Source organism: Capsella rubella, unplaced genomic scaffold (genome assembly GCF_000375325.1).
Source record: "Capsella rubella cultivar Monte Gargano unplaced genomic scaffold, Caprub1_0 scaffold_3, whole genome shotgun sequence".
In the NCBI taxonomy this organism is placed as follows: Eukaryota; Viridiplantae; Streptophyta; class Magnoliopsida; order Brassicales; family Brassicaceae; genus Capsella; species Capsella rubella.
In genome coordinates this window covers 9,884,026-9,903,768 of record NW_006238921.1, presented here as the reverse complement: position 1 = coordinate 9,903,768, position 19,743 = coordinate 9,884,026, and the positions used below count along the sequence as shown (strand labels likewise).

Sequence of the window (19,743 nt, the reverse complement as noted above, 5' to 3'; positions counted from 1 at the left end):
TCGGGTTTAAACTGAAACGGTGTCGTATTCTCTTTACAGCCACTTAAAGATTCTTCCTTTTGCTTCAACTGCGAGCTTTGGGGTGGATCTCTCTCACTTGCAAAACCAAATCTGTTCTACTTTGACACCAAAAGATTACTTCTTAATCTTCACAAGGTTAGTTTCTTGCCATAAAAATCTAAACTTTATACTCGGATTTTGATGCTCTGCTTCTTCTTGTACACAAAGCTTGAATCTTTTCTCCTTTTGTTTACAATTTTGCAAATTCCACGCACTCTCTTGAGGTTTACTCTAAACTCTGAGGAGAAATTGTCAAATTTTGATCTTATAATTGGATGATGGAAGTGTTAGTTTATGTTGTTTATTGATGAAGTAGTTCATAGTTGATGTAGAAAGAGTTTTGATTTCCATATCTGATTAAAGACTTGTGTATGACTTCTACAGGTGTTGCAGCCTTATATGATTGGCTGTTGTTAGGAAGGGGTATGTATATTGTATACTGTGTGTTATGAAGATCAGATAAGTAAAAGTCAAATCTTGAGGATAACAACAATGTTGCAGCCATTGCCAGAGATAGCTGAGAGTATTAATGATGCTATTTGCCATGAACTCTCCATGTGGCCTGAAGATGCTAATGATTTGTTGTTGATAGTGGAGGCAATATCAAGGGGAGACTTGAAATGGGTACTGGTTGCTTGTGCTAAAGCTGTTTCTGAGAATAATCTTCTAATGGCGCGATGGTGTATGGGCGAGTTGCGTGGTATGGTTTCGATTTCTGGTGCGCCAATCCAGAGATTGGGAGCTTACATGTTAGAAGGTCTAGTGGCAAGACTCGCCGCCTCTGGTAGTTCGATATACAAATCTCTCCAATCCAGAGAACCTGAGAGTTATGAATTCTTGTCTTATGTGTATGTTCTGCATGAGGTTTGTCCATATTTAAAGTTTGGGTACATGTCAGCGAATGGGGCGATCGCTGAAGCAATGAAGGATGAGAAAAGAATTCACATTATTGACTTCCAAATTGGGCAAGGGAGCCAGTGGATTTCGCTGATTCAGGCTTTTGCAGCTAGGCCTGGTGGGGCTCCAAATATTCGAATTACCGGAATTGGTGATGTATCGGTTTTGGTTACAGTTAAGAGAAGACTAGAGAAACTTGCAAAGAAGTTTGATGTCCCATTTAAGTTCAATGCGATTTCAAGGCCGAGTTATGAAGTTGAAGTGGAAAATCTTGATGTCCGGGAAGGCGAAGCCCTTGGAGTAAACTTTGCTTACATGCTGCACCACTTGCCAGATGAGAGTGTAAGCATGGAAAACCACAGGGACCGAGTGCTGAGGATGGTGAAGAGTCTATCACCTAAAGTGGTCACTCTTGTGGAACAAGAATGCAACACAAACACTTCTCCTTTCTTTCCTAGGTTCCTTGAGACATTAAGTTATTACACAGCAATGTTTGAATCTATTGATGTGATGCTTCCTAGAAATCACAAGGAAAGGATCAACATCGAGCAGCACTGCTTGGCAAGGGATGTCGTCAACATCATAGCTTGTGAAGGAGCTGAGAGGATCGAAAGGCACGAGCTTCTCGGGAAATGGAAATCAAGGTTTTCCATGGCGGGTTTTGAGCCATACCCCTTGAGCTCAATAATTTCAGCCACCATTAGAGCCCTGATGAGAGATTACAGCAACGGGTATGTGATTGAAGAAAGTGATGGTGCTTTGTACCTTGGTTGGATGGACAGAATCTTGGTCTCATCTTGTGCCTGGAAGTGAAAGAATAAAAATGCAAACGATAGATTGGAAGTAATAGATTGTTGTCTCAATACGGTTAATAAGGTTGAATCTGAATCAAATCATATACATCCCCATACTACAACTATTACACAGGCTCCATAATAAAGAAAGACACTTGTTGTGTTACCATCTCTTCCTGTAACTCTTATTTGAACCAAATGAAAGCGGCTATATAATGGTAGTAAGCATACTATTCCATTTAACACTAATCTAAAAATCTGGTCCTGCCTGAACAACAACTGTACAGTCTGTAATCATATCGCCTGTACTAATCTATGTTAAACAGCCATATAAATTACCACTCAGTACAACACCGAATGCTTAGCTTTGGGCAGGCTCTGTCTTGGGTTTCTGTTCCTCAGTCTCCAGGGTTCCCACTGCCTTCTCATGACAAGCAGCGATTTTATCTTCTGACTTTGTTTCCGGCTTGGCGTGATTGGCTGCGTGATCTTTGTTTGCATCTGATATGTCTTTTATTTCTTCCTTCACTTTCTCATCCAAGACAGGACCTTGACCAAGACTTTTCTCAAAGCCATTGGTCTTAATTTTCTTTCTTGGGTGATCTTCTTCATGCTGGTCTTTGGTAATGGATTGAAGAGCTGCGCTCTGTGGAGTCTTGTTGGCATCTCCTTCTTTAGCATTCTGTTCTTTATCATCAACTTCTGAGTCCACCATGTTATTATGAGTAACAACCCTTCCTGGAGGCATAGCATGGTCGTGTTTTCCCTCGTAAGTAGTTATAAGCAACTTTGTGTCCTGAGATGACCTCTCCACATGTTTCTTGACTGGACAGCCAGAGCTTGAGCACCTATAGTAGCTCCTAATACATCAAACAGAGAAAGAAAATAAGCAGAGAAGAATGAAACCAAAAGTTTGACATCATACTTTAATATGTAATCAATTCACTACCTCGGATATGGGCTGCCTTTCACTGATTTCTGACCATATTTACGCCATCGGTACCCATCATTCACAATATCAAATAGAGTTTGAGTGTGAACCACATTGCGTGAATCACTGGTTGGCCTCTCCACTGGACTCGGCTCGATGTTCCCTCCTTTTTTCCTGATTTAGTGACATCGACATAATAAGAAAAACAAAGAACACCAATGGTAAAGCCTTCCTTCAGAACCCTGAAATAACAAAGCTGAAAATATAAACCATCAATACCTTCGCTTTGAGGAAGGACTACTAAGATCCTTGTGAGTGTTGTCGCCCTTTATCCTACTTGATTGTGAAATATCAGTTTTCACATCATCGGCTGCAGGAGTAACTGAAATATGTAATCCTCTGTGGACCTTTGGTGGTTCGGTTTGGCGAGGTGTCTGAACAAGGGATCCAGATGATTTCTCTACAAAATATAATACCAAAAAGAAACAGTGTTACATTTAATATGTTACCACATCATAAGCCCTAACAAAAACTTTCTTATAAATAAGAAATAATATCTGTTCTTTATTCACCTTTACTCACAGCTGTGACGACATCACTTCGTTTATCCTGACTAATAGAAACAGCACCAGTAGGAGGCTTCGGATGATCATGCTCAGCAAAGTAAACAGTGTCCACGACTTGTCCACCAGGCGACCGCTCCAATTGCTTTTTCGCTTTGCAGTTTGGGTACGTGCATCTGTAATAGCTCCTCACAAACTCATTCCCCTTAACAAGCTTCTGTCCATATTTCCGCCAGTTGTATCCGTCTTCCATAACCTTCTCACGTATAAAAGGGCTATTCCCTTCCGAAGTAGACTGCAAAGACAAGACAGTGCTACTCTCAGAAACCTTTGGTGCTTTCTCAGATGTCGGGGAAGCGACATCTACTTCCGACTGTGAAGCTGTGATTTGGGGAACAAGCTGCTCTTTGCAGTCAACAGATTTTGAACTTTCAGTTTGACAACCTTCAACAACAACTTCAGTTCTAGTTACAGTCACTGGTGTGGCCTCCGTTTTATCAGCTAAAACAACATCAGTTCTAGTTACAGTCACTGATGTGGCCTCCGTTTTGTCAGCAACAACAACACCATCAACTGCTGCTTTTGTCTCGCTTGAACCGTCTAGTTCCATATCACTAACCGGAACTTTATCAACCTCAGCCATAACTAAACACCAACAAGATTTCTAACCAGTAACAGAAGAATTCAAACGAGCTAACAACCGGAAAGAATCGAGCGTAACACCGAATCCATTTAGTTCCCAAAGCCTGGAGAAGCAGATAAACACAAAATGAACTGTTACTGAACAACCACTCAAAGAATCTCTTAAGAGCATAACAGAGTAGTGAAAGCCATTAAAGAACAACAAAGTCTCCACTTTCGAGATTTTCAATGTGACAGTTACAAACAATCTTAACAAAGCCTTAAACTTTAATTTGTCCTATGCTCAACCAACGAGTCAATCAATAGACTAAACTATTACCAAACTAGTCCGAAAAAATCAACCCTAAAGTCTCATAAACAAAACCAAAAACCAAATTAATACTAAACTCTACAGAAACAACAATAGGGAACAAACTGTTACAGAACAACCACTCAAAGAATCTCTTAGAAACAAAACAGAGTAGTGAAGCCATAAAGAACAACAAAGTCTCCACTTTTGAGACTTTCAATGTGACAGTTACAAACAATCTTAACAAAGACTTAAACTTGTCCTATGCTCAACCAACGAGTCAATCAATAGACTAAACTATTGCCAAACTAGTCCAAACAAATCAACCCTAAAGTCTCATAAACAGAAACCAAATTACTTCAGTGAACTAATACTAAACTCTACATAAACAACAATAGGGAACAAACTATTACAGAACAACCACTCAAAAGGATCTCTTAAGAGCATAGTGAAGCCATAAAGAACAACAGAGTCTCCAATTTAATATGTTCAATCTGACAGTTACAAAAATCTCAACAAAGCCTTAAATTTGTCCTATGCTCCAACCAACGAGTCAATCAATAGACTAAACCATTACCAAACTGGTCCAAAAGAATCAACCATAAAGTCTCATAAAATGTATCTTCAAACCAAACAAGCTTCTCATCCCTAATGATCTAACGTTTTTATGACATTGAATAAACAAACAAGAACTCAAATCTCTCAAACTCTTGACAAAAAAAAACCCCAAAAATCAAAGCATTTCCTTAAAATCTTGAAACCAAATTACATATAAAAAAAAAGTCGGCAAATTGGTTCAATTTACTACGAGAGTCAAGAGACGACGATTCAATATCAAAGATTCGCATAAAAATCAAAACTTTAATACAACCCTAAATTAAAAACAATAACACAACTCCAAAAAATACAAAAAGAATTTACCTTGCACAAACATCGAGAAGATCACCATCCGACCAAACACACACCCAACGAGAATCCCAAGAAAACAAAAACAGATGCTTTCTCAAAGTTCTTGTAATAAAAGATCAAGAATCTCGTAGATCGAAATCGAACAACCTCAAAATTGGGTTTATAACAGAGAGAGAGAGAGAGGAGAGAAGAACAAAAGGTCACGTCCAAAAACAGATGGTTGGACTTGGAAATGACTATGGAGAAGAAGAAAAAGAAGAAAGTAGGAAGAAGAGATTATAATCCTGTGTGGGTGAAGTGTACCGTAACATATGTGGACTTAGTTTGATCTAACGGTTAGATGATACGTTTGTCATGACATATATTCTCCACCCACAAAACACAAGCCGACAAAAAGAAGAAGCATTGGGACCCACAGAACCCAGTGCATTATAATCTCGTGTGTCTCATTAAAGTGTTGTTTCGATTTTATTGGGTTATAAAGTGAGAGTATATTAAAGTTGAGGGATCTATATGCAATTATGTTTTTTTTTTTTTTTAACTTTAGTCTGAGGAACAAAAACAAAAAGTATTGATTCTTACACAAGTGGACTTGTTTTTGTTTTGTTTTTTTTATTTATTAAAGGACTACTTTTGTTTTTAGAGAAAAATAAAAAAAGAGAATTTTAAAGGTCAATTTATTAAACCACCATTGATATCTCTCTAAACACATTCGAATTTTGCTAACGTTGTTGTTGTTATTTTAAAATTCAGAAAAGAACAAAATGGGAATTTTGATGAGTAAACACTACACTCTTTACAACAATTAGATGTATAGAAAGAGAGAGAGATAGGGGAGAGAAATAGAATGAGGAAATAGCATATTTGTTAGGTTAAATTAACTAATTTGTTTTTTTTTTTTACTGCAATAGTGACATGACTATCTAATCTTACAATATATATTCAAAGAATCTTACAAAAATGGATATTTATAGAATTTTTATTATCTTTCTATGTAATTTATATAATAAGAAAAAGTGATTTGAAAGATAATCGTTTTATGGTTTTTATTTAAAGTTTAATTTTTTTCGAGATCTTTTATTATTTAATACAAGGAATTGGGAGTATCTACAGAGAGAATGCATGATTCGAATATGGAAACCGGGTTTTACATAAATAGATAGGTATTTCTAATTGTTAGATTTTTTTTTTGGTCAAAGAAAAATTATTGTTAGATTGTTTGCCTTATTGGTTTAAGTATGAGTGGAAATGTGTGATTTTTATGTTACTATGTTGATGTTAATTTTTGTTTGATTTCTTTCAAAATATTTCTTATATTAAAATCCATTTTTGAAACTTAATTCGGGTTCTAATATTAACGAGTCTTGTTAAACATTTTGGGTATTTGAAATGAATATTGATTATAAGGCAACAATTCATTGTAAATTTCATATCTATAAACTTGACCAATTGTTAGATGAACTACATGAGCCATTAAAAGTTGGCCAAATTAGATCTAATAATGAACTATGTATATAACACTTTTACTATTGATAAATTTCACATTTAAACGGAAACAATATAATTAACTATTCGTTTCATCATAATAAACTAGATTTTAACTCTATGCACTTCATCTTAATAGATAAAATTGTGTCTTTGATGGTATTAAAAATAAACAGAGCAAAACTAATAAAAAATTAAAAGATCGTTGGTAAATTATTATTTTTTAAAATCTAAATTTCTATAATATTTAAACACATAAAAATTATATTTATCTCAGTTGACACTATTTTTAACTGAGTTCAAATTTATATAAAAAAACTAGTCAACCACACTAGGAGAAGATGATTTAAAACAAAAACAAAACAAAAAAGTTGTGAAACTATCTTGTGATATTTGCATTAAAATGTTGAATTTGCAGGGAAATGACCTGAATATAAGAAGTCTCTACTTGCGATAATTTAAGGGCAACATTATTGGTGGAGTTATAACAAGTATCTTAAGCTAAGATTTGTTAAGATCTGATCTTATTCTTAACAAATCTTAGTTTAAGATACTTTTTAAGATCCCACCAATAATGTTGGTCTAAGCTTGCTTCTGCTAGGAAACAGAGCGACTAAATTATTATAATTGGAGTCACACTAATCACTTAATCAGAGTATGATGTTTCATACTTTTTCTGTAACCTCTTCTTCTACAGATAAGTTGCTTAAACATACTTCTAAAACAAAAGACAGTACTTTACCAAAACAAACGAAAAATAAGTTAAAAATCAAAAATACAAAACAGAAAACTAAACTTAAATTCCTCTGCAGCCATTCTTCTTCATTCTTGATGTAAAATAACTCTCATTGAATCTATCTGTCACTTCCATAACTCTCAACAACTCAAGAGATAGATTACACCAACTGTTTTCAAGCAACCACAGTGTTCTCTCCTCTTCTTTCAAGAGAAGACGAATTTGCAATACTTTCTCCCATCTCTGTTCCATCTTCTTCCTCTCTGTTTGCGTTTTCTTCACCGCTAACATCACTGATTTCCTTTGCTGCATCATAATCTTCAACCTTTGATTCTTTATCTTCTTTCTTCACATCATAGCTCTCAGGCAGTTCCCCAATGTCCTCAGTTGGATCCTCGCCGCTCAGAACATTAGTTGTACCAATTTCTTCATGTAACTTACTGTCCTCAAAAGACTTGTCTGCGTCGTCTAGCAATGACCCGTCAATCTTGCTGATGTCTTGAGTCTCGGGCAGTTGAGGGATGGAGTCGCAAAGCTCCATGTCATCAACTTTGGTGACAGCATCGTACATATGTGTTCCATCATACACAGAATTTGTATGGCTAAGTGGTAAATGCATTTGACCAACCTCAACCACAGGTCCAAACTGTGATTCATCTTCACTACCCCCATAGTCTTCCATTGGATCAATACCTTTCCTTCTCTTTCCCATCCCCTTCCTTCTCACCCTTTCTTTACCGCGCATTCTTTTCCCAAGTTCGATCTGCTGCTGGCTTTCTGTTGTAACCGTTACTCCAACTTGATCTCTCAGGCAATCTTGCGCAAGGTTTATAATCCTTGAAATCATGTTGCCTCTTTCAAGATCCAAATCATGTGTTTGAAAATTCTCTGCCAACTCCAATATATCCCTCACATTTGAAATCTGCGACAACAACAAGTGTTAAGTATTAAGACCATACCTAGAGACGTACTGTCAAAATGACTGAGGGTCAAGAAACTTGTTCTTAGCTATTACCGTTCTTTGAAACTCGCTTGAGAGAGAGATAGGCCTTCCCACAATTTTCCGGGTAACTCCAAGATACCACCTCATGTAGTCTGCTTCATCAACACCTAGAACATCATCAGGCACAATATTTTCCCACCGCATTTCCCATTCGCTTAACTCTGATTCCATTTTGACTGACAGGTCAATCCCTCCATCAACTCCCCTAGACTTTCTTACCCACTTTTGCACATCTTCTGGGATGCCTTGAAACAAGGCAAATTGTTTGAGACAGCGATCAGGCAGATGTCTCTCCGCCTTGTCAAAAGATATCAGCATTGTTTTCGATCTACCCAACTGCAGAGAGTTTCTTATATGATCCGGTATGTATCTACCATCCATATTTTCGTACGGAAGCCACTCCACCTAGTATATCAGCAACATTAGATCAACAGAAGTGTACAGAAAAAGAGAGTAGCTGATGAATATATAAACAAGCTTACTTCATATGGCTTCAAGGCATCCAATGCTTTCCGGTAAAAGACCACATCACGGTTTGCTGTTGGACCATTTTGCTTCCCCTTCCACCTAAGCACAAATGGGAAATGATCATGGACGGGCTCACGATTCAGCTTTGGCCGGCCAATGTTTAAGTGATAGTAACTCCAACACTATACAACAAAAAGAAAAAAAAGGAGAGAAGATTAAATAAATGTATTCAATTCCATAATTATCCAAACTGCAAAATATTTGACAGAAATGGAAATTATAGCACCTGTAATAGCGTCAAGCAACCACATATAGTGCTTTGGGATTTAACAGAAGCATTCCCAAGTGCTCTATACAAGAAAGCCAAAGCAGCTGCACCCCAAGCAAATGTTCCAGCATCATCAAAATCCTCAAACAGCGGAAGATACATAACAGGCACCTTATTTCCAGTGGTTGTAGAGAAGATGGTACTCCCTACTAAGTACAATAGGTACGCCCGTGTACAGCGCTCAACACGTTCAAAAGAAGCATCATCAGGACATTCAGAGAACTTGTCTTTCAACCAGCTAAGCTTAACCATCCCACCACTAGCGTAATTAGAATCTGGTGCCGTCCCTAAGTACCTCTCACATACCGCAGCACAAGTTGTATATGTCACTCCAATGACAGGTTTACCATCAATCCCCAATCCAAGTAACAGGGCAATGTCCTCAAGAGTCACAGTCATTTCCCCAATTGTGAAATGAAAAGTGTTGGTCTCTCTCCTCCAGCGCTCGACTAACGCAGAGATAAGAGGATTGTCAAGACTAATGGCAGGGATCCGTCTCAAATACCCAAAACCGGCTCTCTCAACCAACTCTACCTGCTTTGGCTTAAGCTTCCACTCACCCAACTTCGATGTGTGCTCATGACACCTCAACGCACCTCGCTCCTAACAGTTTGTTTCCACATTATTATCAGTCTAAGAACCAACAAAAAGAAAGCATTATGCAAATACATGAAACAACAACACTAAGCACAATCATCCAATCTTTGTCACAGTTCCCACAAATCGATTTTAAGTGCAGAGAAGAGTTTAAACCTGGCCATCCCAAACAGCAGAGGAAACATGTTTCTCTTGATCATAAAGCACAACATCCTTAAGTGGCCCTGGATTCGCTAAGACATCCATCAGAATCAACACTCACCTGCACAAAAAAACCAAATAAATCTTCAAACTTTAATCAGAAAAAGCTCCAAAGCTTCAAACTTTACCCCCAAAAAACATAATCCTAATGAAAACACATGTGCCCTGAAGCAAATTCCAATAAAATTACAGATTACAATCCACAAAATCGAAGAAACCCTAAACAAAAATCCAATCTTTCAAGCCTCATTCAAAACCACAGAGATTTCCTCAAACACTACGAATCCCATTAACAGAGGAAAACAAAAAGGTTTGATTTTTATTTTCCATTTGGTCAGTTACAGACGATACGGAATCAGATAGACAGAGACAGAGACGTTAAGCAACGAAACGACGCCGGAGAAGGGGAGAGAGACTAACCAGGAAAACAGCGCGGAACAGAGACGAAGAAGAACTTTGATATGAAACCAAAACGACGACGGAGTGAGGAAAAAGGAGACAATGAAAGAAGAGTTTGAAGAAGATCTCAGGATTTGAACGAACGGTGCCAAAAAAAAAAAAAACAAAAACAAAAAAAACCTCAAAACGACGGCTTCGTCGTCGTAAGGGATAATGGCATAATGCTTTCTCTTCTCTCTCTTTTCTTTTCTTTTTTTTTTTGCCTTAAAAACTATTTTGAGAGGAAAAAAATAAAATATCTGAGTTTAAAGACATATGGGCCAAGCCGGCCCAGGAACTGAAATGCATAACCTTTGTTTTTGGTCTTTTGGACAATCTTTGATGAGACCAAAACTCATCTTACATTTTTCTTGTTCTTTTGTTTTTAATTTTTTTTTAATTTTTTTTTTCTAGTTTTTATTTAAAATAAATTTGATTTTTTAGTTTCTACTTCGTACTTCCAAAATTCCAACCCAATATAAAACAAAACCAAAAGTTTAAAAGAACTATCTAATTGTTTGACAAAAAAAAAAAAACTATCTAATTGTTTGACAAAAAAAAAAAACTATCTAATTAGTAAAAACTAAAATTTATCATTTCCCTATAAATAAATAAGTAATCTTGCAAGACACAATACAAAACTAGTGACTAATATACTCTTTTTTTTTCCTATGAAAGTTTTTCAAACATTATGGAAAGTTAATAACATATGAAAACATTCCTTACATGTCACATTCATATAAGTAAAAAAAACTGAATTTTCTATGTAAAAAAAAATTAGTGAGGCCGAGACTATCCCAACTTTCACCAAAGACGTCTTACGCCTTTTATTAGATTAACATGCTCTTCCATCTTCATTTGCGCTCCATCAAAATAACCATATAATCATGTAAATGTAAACTATTTCACATGCATATGTAGTGCAATTTTAAATTGATATGCACCATTTAAATAGACTAAAAATGTCATACAAAGTAGATGTATGTATGATCTTAGTGCACCAATAATCTTTCACTATTTCATAGATGAATTCATGATTTTTCAACTCTGAAAACAAAAAAAAATTGTAACAAATGCAAAATATTAGACTACCTCGCATTTGATCCAAGATGCAAATGCAAATGACTTAATAGATCAAATTCCAAATGAAAACAATCATTTTTTTTGTTACATCAAACAACTAAAATTAGTCTTACCTTCAAATATGTTTTATCTTATTTCATAAAAATTGAAAATATATATATATATATATACATAAATAAAAGATACACATTTTAAGGTATATATTAAATAAAACATTAAAAACAAGCTATAGTCATGATATTCTAGTAATTCTAGCGGATTGTTTAGCTCGTTCATCCATAAAGTTATTTTCATAGATTTCATTTGTAAACTCTTTTCATCCATATTAGACTACAAATCATTGAATAATATTTTAATATATGTGTGGTTGACTGAAAAATTATTGATAGCCTATTGCGATATCAAGAAATTAGTTTAATTAATACGTAAAAAGTTTTACAAATTGTCTTTGATTTAAATTTATCGAGTGATATTATTAATCAAAATTGTATTTTCGAATCACAATTTATCGACCACAAATCTTAAAATCCGAAATGCTTTTATTCCCAAAAAATATGTTGATATTAGTTTTATTCCCAAATTTTAAGATTTGTAGACGAGAAATTGTGATTTGAAAAAAAAAATTTTAATTAATAAATCCACTCGATAAATTTAATTTGAAGACAATTTGTAAAAAGATTTATGTATTAATTAAACTAATTTCTTGTGTGTTCCCAATTTTTTCTCCAATAGTGTCTTCTAATTACAGTGACAACGAATAAGAATTTTATGTTGTCGGAGCTGAGATACAACCCCAACATGGATGAATGTAACCATAAAGAGAACATACATAATTAAAAAAATTCACAACTCAATTTCTGAAACATATACAACACACAAATCATATAATTATTTTGAATACCCAAATTAGTGTAATTGACATCAAAAATATATATATCTAAAAATTATCTATATTCTTCTTTTATACACAATTTTTTTCCAGTTTTTAATATATTTTTAAATTATCCCAAATTGATTATAGTTACCCAAATTCAAATCTGAAAAAGAACCGAAACTGAACACGCTTAGTCACACAAGTCGACCGAAGAAAGCACATCAGAGACTTGCTTGATCAAAATAGGTACTAATAAAAAGTGAAAGCTGAGATTCTTTTCAGACAAAGTTAGACTTCCGAGACATTCGAAGTTTCGAACAAGAGAGTATGCTCATTACCAAACCTTTCATTAGAGACCTATCTCACTTCCATTCTCTACTCAAATCTTGTATTCATGGTGATATCTCTTCTTCTTCTCCGATCACTATCTTCCGTGACTTACTCCGTTCATCTCTTATACCAAACCATCTCACCATGTCTATCTTTCTCCAATCCTCTACTGCCTCTTTATCACCTCATCATCACACCTCTCTTGATTCTTTCAAGTTACAAGTCACACAAGTACAAACCCATCTCGCAAAATCAGGTCTTGATCGGTTTGTTTACGTGAAAACATCTCTTCTTGACTTGCACTTAAAAATGGGTTATGTGACGAGCGCACGAGTGTTGTTCGACGAAATGTCTGAGAGAGATACCGTTGTTTGGAATGCGTTGATTTGTGGGTACTCGCGAAATGGTTATGAATCTGATGCTTGGAAGCTCTTTATTGTAATGCTTCAGCAAGGCTTTGCTCCTTCTGCTACTACACTTGGGAATTTGCTGCCTTTTTGTGGACAATGTGGGTTTGTTTCACAAGGGAGGTCTGTTCATGGTGTTGCTGCAAAGTCTGGTCTTGAACTAGATTCTCAGGTGAAAAATGCGTTAATTTCTTTTTATTCAAAGTGTTCAGAGTTGGAATCAGCAGAAGTATTGTTTAGAGATATGAGAGACAAAAGCACAGTTTCTTGGAACACAATGATTGGTGCTTATAGCCAGAGTGGGTTACAGGACAAGGCCATCTCTGTTTTCAAGAACATGGTTGAGAAGAACGTGGAGATTAGTCCAGTCACTATCATCAGTCTTCTTTCAGCTCATGTTAGTCACGAGCCATTACATTGTCTTGTTGTTAAACGTGGAATGGTGAACGATAACTCTGTGATTACTTCTTTGGTTTGTGCATATTCAAGGTGTTGGGATTCGGATTCAGCAGAGTGTCTTTACGCGTCTGCTAACCAAGATAGTATTGTTGGTCTAACTTCGATTGTTTCAAGCTATGCTGAGAAAGGAGATATGGACAGAGCGGTTGTTTACTTTTCTAAAATGTGTCAGCTGTGTATGAAAATTGATGCTGTAGCTTTGGTTGGAATTCTCCATGGATGTACAAACTCTTCCCATATCGATATAGGGATGTCGTTACATGGTTACGCGATCAAAAGCGGATTGTGCACAAAAACACTGGTTGTGAATGGACTGATAACTATGTATTCTAAGTTTGATGATGTGGAGACTTTCATGTTTTTATTTCAGCAACTGCATGAGACTCCTCTTATTAGCTGGAACTCAGTGATATCTGGGTGTGTTCAGTCTGGTAGAGCAAGGACAGCATTTGAGGTGTTCCATCAGATGAAGTTAAGTGGCGAACCTTTGCCGGATGCCATTACGATAGCGAGTTTGCTTGCTGGCTGTTCCCAGCTCTGTAACTTGCATTTGGGGAAGGAACTTCATAGTTATACTCTTAGGAACAATATTGAAAATGAGAACTTTGTTTGCACTGCTCTTATAGACATGTATGCTAAATGTGGGGATGCAGAATTAGCAGAAAGTGTGTTCAAGAGCATAAAAGCTCCATGCACAGCAACATGGAACTCAATGATATCAGGATACAGCTTATCGGGGTTACAAAAGCGAGCTCTTTCCTGTTACTTGGAAATGCGAGAGAAGGGGTTGAAACCTGACAAGATCACCTTTTTGGGGGTTCTGTCTGCATGTGCCCATGGCGGCTTTGTCGATGAAGGAAAAACATGTTTCAGAGCAATGATCAAAGAGTTTGGAATATCGCCAAGCTTACAGCATTATGCTCTTATAGTTGGTTTGTTGGGTAGAGCATGTTTGTTTACTGAGGCATTGTATTTAATCTGGGAGATAAATATAAAGCCTGATTCTGCAGTATGGGGTGCTTTGCTTAGCGCGTGCATTGTTCACAGAGAGTTAGAGGTTGGGGAGTATGTAGCTAAGAAAATGTTTATGTTGGATTACAGGAATGGAGGGCTATACGTATTGATGTCAAACTTATATGCAGCAGAAGCAATGTGGGACGACGTAGTTAGAGTCAGGCAGATGATGAAAGATAATGGATACGATGGTTATATGGGAGTTAGCCAAATATAATAATTTCAACCTGTGAGACAATGGAACATGTTACTGATATGTGACGTTCATGCCTCAGTATGTGTGCCTGATAGCGTGGCGACGGTGAGGAGAATTAACTGTAGAGCTCGAACAGAAATATTTGTTACTCAAGCTTCAGTCATAAAGGTTTCTTAGAATCATTGATAAAGCCTTAAAGAATTTATTATAGATCAACAAAAGAAAGTAGTTGTGGTTGATTTTTAATTGACTTCTTGCGGGAGCTGCAAATACATAGACATGCAGGGCTTCTCAGAGCTATTCTTTGGAATTGGTGACCAAGATGCTCCAGTTAGTTTCCTGAAGCATAATGTGAGTATTCTTACTGTCCTCTTGATGTAAAGAATAGGAAACCAGAGAGCTACTCATAGAGTCGGTTCTTGTTTTCGAAGCTTGAGTTGTATGTATTCTAAGATCTCATGTATTGAAAGAAGCAAGTATACGTTTTCAAGAAATTAGAATGATTTTTTATGTTCTAGTTCTGTTTCGTAGCTTGCAAAAACCTCGTTGCAACTGGTGAAGAACCCTCTCAGCATATGCAGACTGAAATGTTGTATTTGCATATCTGCTACTGTTAGGTTCAACTTACTTAATTTTGATGGCTAGGTACACAGGTCACTTTGAGGATGGTTGCATTCGTGTGTAATTTTGACTGCCATATTTCTGAAACCAGACTCTCTCTCCTGTGACACTTATGGGCTGGGAGTTTCTTGAGTTGTCATGAATTTTCTTTGTCAATCTTTAAGGTAAAGTAGTAGATACCATTTATATAATGCACAATCTTCATGAGCCAGCCGCTTAGTACATGTTTTTGAGTATTTATTCTGAATCCAAATGATCTTTCATAAATTCGAATAATACATATGTCGATTTCTGCCATAATCTATTTGCATCTTTGTCTTGATGTTTATGGTTTTTTTGTAGTTATCTTAAAAGGTGTTCATGTAATATCTTTCAAATAGCCAGACCAAAGTGGATTGTTCTGTGTACTAATTGGTTTATATCTCTACGTCTGATATCTCCATATGATGCAATTAATGGATCCACAACTTTAAGGTAAGTCAACTTTGAACCCGATCCTATACTGTCCATAAATTATGTGAAAAAACACTCATATCTGATCTTTTAGCATATTGAAACATAACAAAATCAAGATCTAGATCTTATATGAACAGTGATGGAACACCTAAAAAATGTACATTGTACATGAGATTTTTTTAGGTGCTAAGCAAGGATATATAAAAGGTGTACCGTCTCTCTCTCTGTCTTTCTTATAATTAGGACTCAAGACCTAACTATGAATCCCACTGCTGCATCTATCTTCAGCCAAACCATCTCTCTTCATCGTCTCTTCTTTAGCCTTGCGACAAAACACAACCCATGAGTTCACTTCCATGGCTACGCAGACACCAATCAACGTCGCCAAACACATACAATAACCAAGCTTCGCGTATGATCCTCCTTCCCTCAAAACCTCGAACCCTTGGAACACGTTCACCACACCCATCACCACACACGCGTACCCGACAAAATGATGGTAAGACTTCCAGTATCTCCGGAACTTGTTGGTCGTCTTTGGTCTGAACAGTAAAGCCAGCGTCTGTAGTGCAGCTGCAGTGAACGTAGCTATCCCGAGGCTCCTATGTAACCCGTAGGTCACTCCTGGAGAATTTCGGCCGAGCACGATCCCAATGGAGAAACCAATGGTTCCAAGGAGGAAACCGGTTAGCTGTATGGCTGCGTGAATGTAGAACCAAGTTGGTCCGATTGATTGCATTTGGCGAAGGTATCGAGCTGTTACTGCTCCTGCCGGGAGGAGAAAGCCCCATGCCACCGCGTTTAGTACTCCGTGAGTCACTTTCAAAGCTCTAGAACCGCTGTTTCGGTTAACCGTTGCAAATCCTGTAGAAACAAAACTGTATAAAAACAAAACTTGATGTGATTTATTTTGCATTTGTTAGATATTGAGAAAGTATTTGGATACCTGAAGTGACATCAAAGGTTGAGAAGGAGGAGAGATCGATGGAAGTAGTGGGATGAATAGTAGGAGAGTAACCTTGGACATAAAGCCCTCTATTCCAAATATGGTGGATCTTGGTATTGTTCGAAGAGAGCTTTACCGAGGCGTAAATCTGAACAGAAGCGCCATTTCGGATGGTAGCCATTTTACCACCATAGAGGGAAGCAGAGGAGGAAGAGAGACGGATGTGATCAAGCGGACGAGAAAGCAGAGGAGACTTCTGGAGCTTAACAGAGGAGTCAAGAACATAAGGAAGGAGAATGAGCTGACCGGAATTCGGATCCGGAAAGGCGATGAGCACCCGAGAACCAGTCATCTGCGCGGGAGAATCCGGGTTAATCCCCCACCCAACCCACCCGGAAGGTGAGATGAAAGTTCCAAAGAAACAAAGGTCAAGAGTAGCGTTGTGTGGATGGTACGTCCACGCGATTGAAGCTTGCTGTGTCGGGAGAGAGATGCATTTCTCGAAGCTTTTCGTCGCCGTCGTGGTGGTGCAGTGACCTGCTAGTGATTCCGGAAGCTTTGTTGCTAAAAGAAGAAGCAAGAATGTTAGAATCAAAGTCGCCATTGTTTTTGATCATCTCTGTTTTTTTTTTTCTAGTTAATAGAATTGGGCTTTTTATATGTGTAGTGAAAGTTAAGAAAATATGATTGCTACAAAAACATCAGTGACGCCTTTTTGTATTTTATATCTTTATGAGTTGAGAAATTATGATTTTTCATGGAAGTCTTTGCTTTGAAGCTAAGTGAAACTCATCACTCACCACAACACTACAAAACACAGTTGGTTGGTTGTGTAATATTTGGGACATCTTTTTTTTATCATAAAACCTGACGTGGATAAAACATGCCAGCTCGGATAAATTGAAACGACGACGTTTTTTGTTTCTGATTCCTCTCTAAAGAAGAGGAAGAGGAGAAGAAGAATGGTGACAACAATGGCGATGAAGGTGACTTTGGAAGGGAAGAGAGTGGTTTTGGTTCCGTACATGGCGGAGCATGTTCCAAAGTATCATAACTGGATGCAAGACTCGGCGCTTCTTGAAGCTACTGGATCTGAGCCGTTGAGTCTTGAGCAGGAGTATGAGATGCAGCTTTCTTGGACTCAAGATCCTAATAGTATGAAAAAAACTCTAAACCATTCTCATATATCTCTTAAATCTTCTATCTTTATCTTTGATTTGATCAATTTTAGGTTTACTTAATTTAGGGTTTAGGGTTTTCTTTTAGACTACCCTAGAATCTCAATTTTGATTGCTTCTGTTTTGAGTTTGTTGATCTTTAGTATTGTTTAGTGAAGTTGATTACTCCAATCCTCTAAGTTCTTTGATATTAGCTATACAATGTCTTATGAGGTTTAGGTCTGTCCTCTTTTTGCAAATGTTGGATTTTCTAATGTCTCTGTTGTTGGTTTCAGAGAGGACTTTCATTGTGTTGGACAAGGATTTTATAAAGGGAGACTTGGCTCATGGCGAGCCGCATGTAGAAGGTTAGTGTCCTGAGTTATTTCGTTGTGGAACTTATGGTTAAAGGAGATTACTTTAGTATGCATCAGTATGGAATCTGCTACTGTGACAATACAACACTCTCTCCTTTTAGTTAATAATGTAGTGGTGTTCTTACCACAAAGTGTGTATAGTATGTCTGGAAATGAGAATGTATCTACAAGACTGCTCCTTTGTTAGTGGTTAAGATCATTGGTGACTAGTTTGGCTTTATGAGTTCTTCCTTCTTCCTTTTTTGGTTGAAAGAGTTAGATGAGCTTGGATGTTCTATTGTGGCTCTTCTGTGTATATCGTTTTCGCATTGAGTCATTGTAAATAAGTAACACTAACACAAAGCTTATGTGCAGCAATGACAGGTGATGTGAATATTTACATGAATGATGTGGATGATCGTAAGGTTGCAGAGGTTGAAATAATGATAGCTGAACCCAGAAGGTAACTTTCTTCTTCCCAGACAAGTGCTATATACTGAGAATACACTTAAACTGATTTAACTTCTCGTTACATGATTCTTCTTTCTTTGTTACAACCTTTGGTAGAGTAGCCGTGGTAAAGGACTAGGAAAGGAATCCGTATTGATAATGATGGCTTATGGTGTCAAAAACTTGGAGATTCACAAGTTTACAGTCAAGATTGGGGACTCAAACACAGCTTCCCTCAGCTTATTCCGCAAACTGGTACTATAAAACTTACTCACGTCTCAAAGATATGTCGTAGTCCGTCCCGTGCACAAATTTTCCGAGTAAAATGGCTTAACACACTTTGTTGTTTGTTAAAGGGTTTTGAGGAGTCTTCTTACAGCAGTATCTTCAAAGAGGTAAAAGTAGTTATACTACTTTATAACACTCAAACAAAATTGTTCCTTTTGGCTTAAACTAAACTGAGTTTCTTTAACCTGACAGGTTACACTTGAGTATACGGTGACAGATCTCCGTCGAGCAGAGCTCTTGAAGTTATTGGATGAAGTCATCACACACACTAGTTCATCAGAAAACCCATCAGACTCTTTGCTAACAGGAGAAGCAATTGCAGCATAAAGCATTTTCTTCAGTGTTTATTTTCATAAGAAAAACTCATATAACATATATAAGAGGTAACTGAACTTTGGTTTTATTGATACTTATGTAGTGATAAAAACAAATACAACATCAAACCAAAACTTAGAATTACTTTGGATTCATTGGAGGAACTGAATCAACCAAAAACACAACAACAAGCACGGCCAGGACCATCGGGATTCGGTATGCATAAACCTATAGTATACGATGGGAACTCGGGCGGTCCACAACGTTCCTCACAGTTGCTGTCATTGTGGCATGAACCTCTGAAGTTACAAGACCCTCCACCAGAGATTTCTTCATTCTTCAACACTTCAAATAAGTTTCACCAAAAATATAAGTGCATATTGCATAATGACTTGACTATTGACATCTTAAAGAAAAGAGAGTAATGAAAATGAAATGTTTACTCTTTGA

The 19,743-nt window shown here is 37.0% G+C and overlaps 6 protein-coding genes across 10 annotated transcripts; 3 read left to right on the top strand and 3 right to left on the bottom strand.

Moving 5' to 3' along the window:
* Window positions 1–40: 40 nt before the first annotated feature.
* On the top strand, window positions 41–1,867 carry LOC17890696 (scarecrow-like protein 21). The gene is made up of 2 exons (XM_006299453.2): window positions 41–156; window positions 445–1,867. Exon 2 carries the CDS (start codon window positions 553–555, stop codon window positions 1,768–1,770), a length of 1,218 nt encoding a protein of 405 aa, XP_006299515.1. The 5' UTR covers window positions 41–156; window positions 445–552; the 3' UTR covers window positions 1,771–1,867.
* LOC17891955 (WRKY transcription factor 1) lies at window positions 1,835–5,320 on the bottom strand. The gene is made up of 5 exons (XM_006297461.2): window positions 5,098–5,320; window positions 3,255–3,991; window positions 2,962–3,142; window positions 2,701–2,856; window positions 1,835–2,611 (listed from the first exon to the last, which is right to left on the bottom strand). The coding sequence occupies exons 2-5, from the start codon at window positions 3,886–3,888 to the stop codon at window positions 2,113–2,115; spliced, it is 1,470 nt and encodes a 489-aa protein (XP_006297523.1). The 5' UTR covers window positions 3,889–3,991; window positions 5,098–5,320; the 3' UTR covers window positions 1,835–2,112.
* A 1,889-nt stretch (window positions 5,321–7,209) lies between these two features.
* LOC17890776 (protein MAIN-LIKE 2) lies at window positions 7,210–10,525 on the bottom strand. 4 transcript variants are annotated; one of them, XM_006297061.2, is made up of 6 exons: window positions 10,324–10,525; window positions 9,859–9,964; window positions 9,064–9,708; window positions 8,792–8,959; window positions 8,322–8,714; window positions 7,210–8,228 (listed from the first exon to the last, which is right to left on the bottom strand). In XM_006297061.2, the coding sequence occupies exons 2-6, from the start codon at window positions 9,946–9,948 to the stop codon at window positions 7,482–7,484; spliced, it is 2,043 nt and encodes a 680-aa protein (XP_006297123.1). In that variant the 5' UTR covers window positions 9,949–9,964; window positions 10,324–10,525; the 3' UTR covers window positions 7,210–7,481. The 4 variants fall into 4 exon arrangements, with proteins under 4 accessions (XP_006297123.1, XP_023641786.1, XP_023641785.1 ...); XM_023786018.1 differs by lacking the exon at window positions 10,324–10,525 and adding an exon at window positions 10,281–10,299; XM_023786017.1 differs by lacking the exon at window positions 10,324–10,525 and having other exon boundaries at window positions 9,859–10,252.
* Window positions 10,526–12,501: 1,976 nt separating this feature from the next.
* On the top strand, window positions 12,502–16,118 carry LOC17893750 (pentatricopeptide repeat-containing protein At2g04860). Of its 2 annotated transcripts, none has more exons than XM_023786289.1 (4): window positions 12,502–15,055; window positions 15,358–15,489; window positions 15,668–15,799; window positions 16,025–16,118. In XM_023786289.1, the coding sequence occupies exon 1, from the start codon at window positions 12,626–12,628 to the stop codon at window positions 14,723–14,725; it is 2,100 nt and encodes a 699-aa protein (XP_023642057.1). In that variant the 5' UTR covers window positions 12,502–12,625; the 3' UTR covers window positions 14,726–15,055; window positions 15,358–15,489; window positions 15,668–15,799; window positions 16,025–16,118. The 2 variants fall into 2 exon arrangements, with proteins under 2 accessions (XP_023642057.1, XP_006299811.2); XM_006299749.2 differs by having other exon boundaries at window positions 15,350–15,489.
* On the bottom strand, window positions 15,810–17,484 carry LOC17891583 (cytochrome b561 and DOMON domain-containing protein At2g04850). The gene is made up of 2 exons (XM_006297759.2): window positions 16,728–17,484; window positions 15,810–16,645 (listed from the first exon to the last, which is right to left on the bottom strand). The coding sequence occupies exons 1-2, from the start codon at window positions 17,329–17,331 to the stop codon at window positions 16,035–16,037; spliced, it is 1,215 nt and encodes a 404-aa protein (XP_006297821.1). The 5' UTR covers window positions 17,332–17,484; the 3' UTR covers window positions 15,810–16,034.
* Window positions 17,485–17,657: 173 nt separating this feature from the next.
* LOC17891561 (N-acetyltransferase 9-like protein) lies at window positions 17,658–19,448 on the top strand. Its single transcript, XM_006298425.2, has 6 exons — window positions 17,658–17,882; window positions 18,181–18,252; window positions 18,616–18,703; window positions 18,813–18,945; window positions 19,047–19,085; window positions 19,171–19,448. The coding sequence occupies exons 1-6, from the start codon at window positions 17,690–17,692 to the stop codon at window positions 19,303–19,305; spliced, it is 660 nt and encodes a 219-aa protein (XP_006298487.2). The 5' UTR covers window positions 17,658–17,689; the 3' UTR covers window positions 19,306–19,448.
* The last annotated feature ends 295 nt before the right edge of the window (window positions 19,449–19,743 follow it).

Bases quoted from the DNA above. Each gene is read 5' to 3' on its own strand.
- LOC17890696 (XM_006299453.2), top strand. From the start codon at position 553: ATGTTGCAGCCATTGCCAGAGATAGCTGAGAGTATTAATGATGCTATT.
- LOC17891955 (XM_006297461.2), bottom strand. From the start codon at position 3,888: ATGGCTGAGGTTGATAAAGTTCCGGTTAGTGATATGGAACTAGACGGT. The intron at 3,143-3,254 runs GTGAATAAAGAA...TATATTTTGTAG, and splicing joins CGTCACAGCTGTGAGTAAAG to AGAAATCATCTGGATCCCTT. The intron at 2,857-2,961 runs GTATTGATGGTT...TCACTAAATCAG, and splicing joins AGTCCTTCCTCAAAGCGAAG to GAAAAAAGGAGGGAACATCG.
- LOC17890776 (XM_006297061.2), bottom strand. From the start codon at position 9,948: ATGGATGTCTTAGCGAATCCAGGGCCACTTAAGGATGTTGTGCTTTAT. The intron at 8,960-9,063 runs GTGCTATAATTT...TTTGTTGTATAG, and splicing joins GTTGCTTGACGCTATTACAG to TGTTGGAGTTACTATCACTT. The intron at 8,715-8,791 runs GTAAGCTTGTTT...CTGATATACTAG, and splicing joins ATGCCTTGAAGCCATATGAA to GTGGAGTGGCTTCCGTACGA.
- LOC17893750 (XM_023786289.1), top strand. From the start codon at position 12,626: ATGCTCATTACCAAACCTTTCATTAGAGACCTATCTCACTTCCATTCT.
- LOC17891583 (XM_006297759.2), bottom strand. From the start codon at position 17,331: ATGGCGACTTTGATTCTAACATTCTTGCTTCTTCTTTTAGCAACAAAG. The intron at 16,646-16,727 runs GTATCCAAATAC...TTGTTTCTACAG, and splicing joins AACCTTTGATGTCACTTCAG to GATTTGCAACGGTTAACCGA.
- LOC17891561 (XM_006298425.2), top strand. From the start codon at position 17,690: ATGGTGACAACAATGGCGATGAAGGTGACTTTGGAAGGGAAGAGAGTG. The intron at 17,883-18,180 runs GTATGAAAAAAA...TGTTGGTTTCAG, and splicing joins TTGGACTCAAGATCCTAATA to AGAGGACTTTCATTGTGTTG. The intron at 18,946-19,046 runs GTACTATAAAAC...TGTTTGTTAAAG, and splicing joins TCAGCTTATTCCGCAAACTG to GGTTTTGAGGAGTCTTCTTA.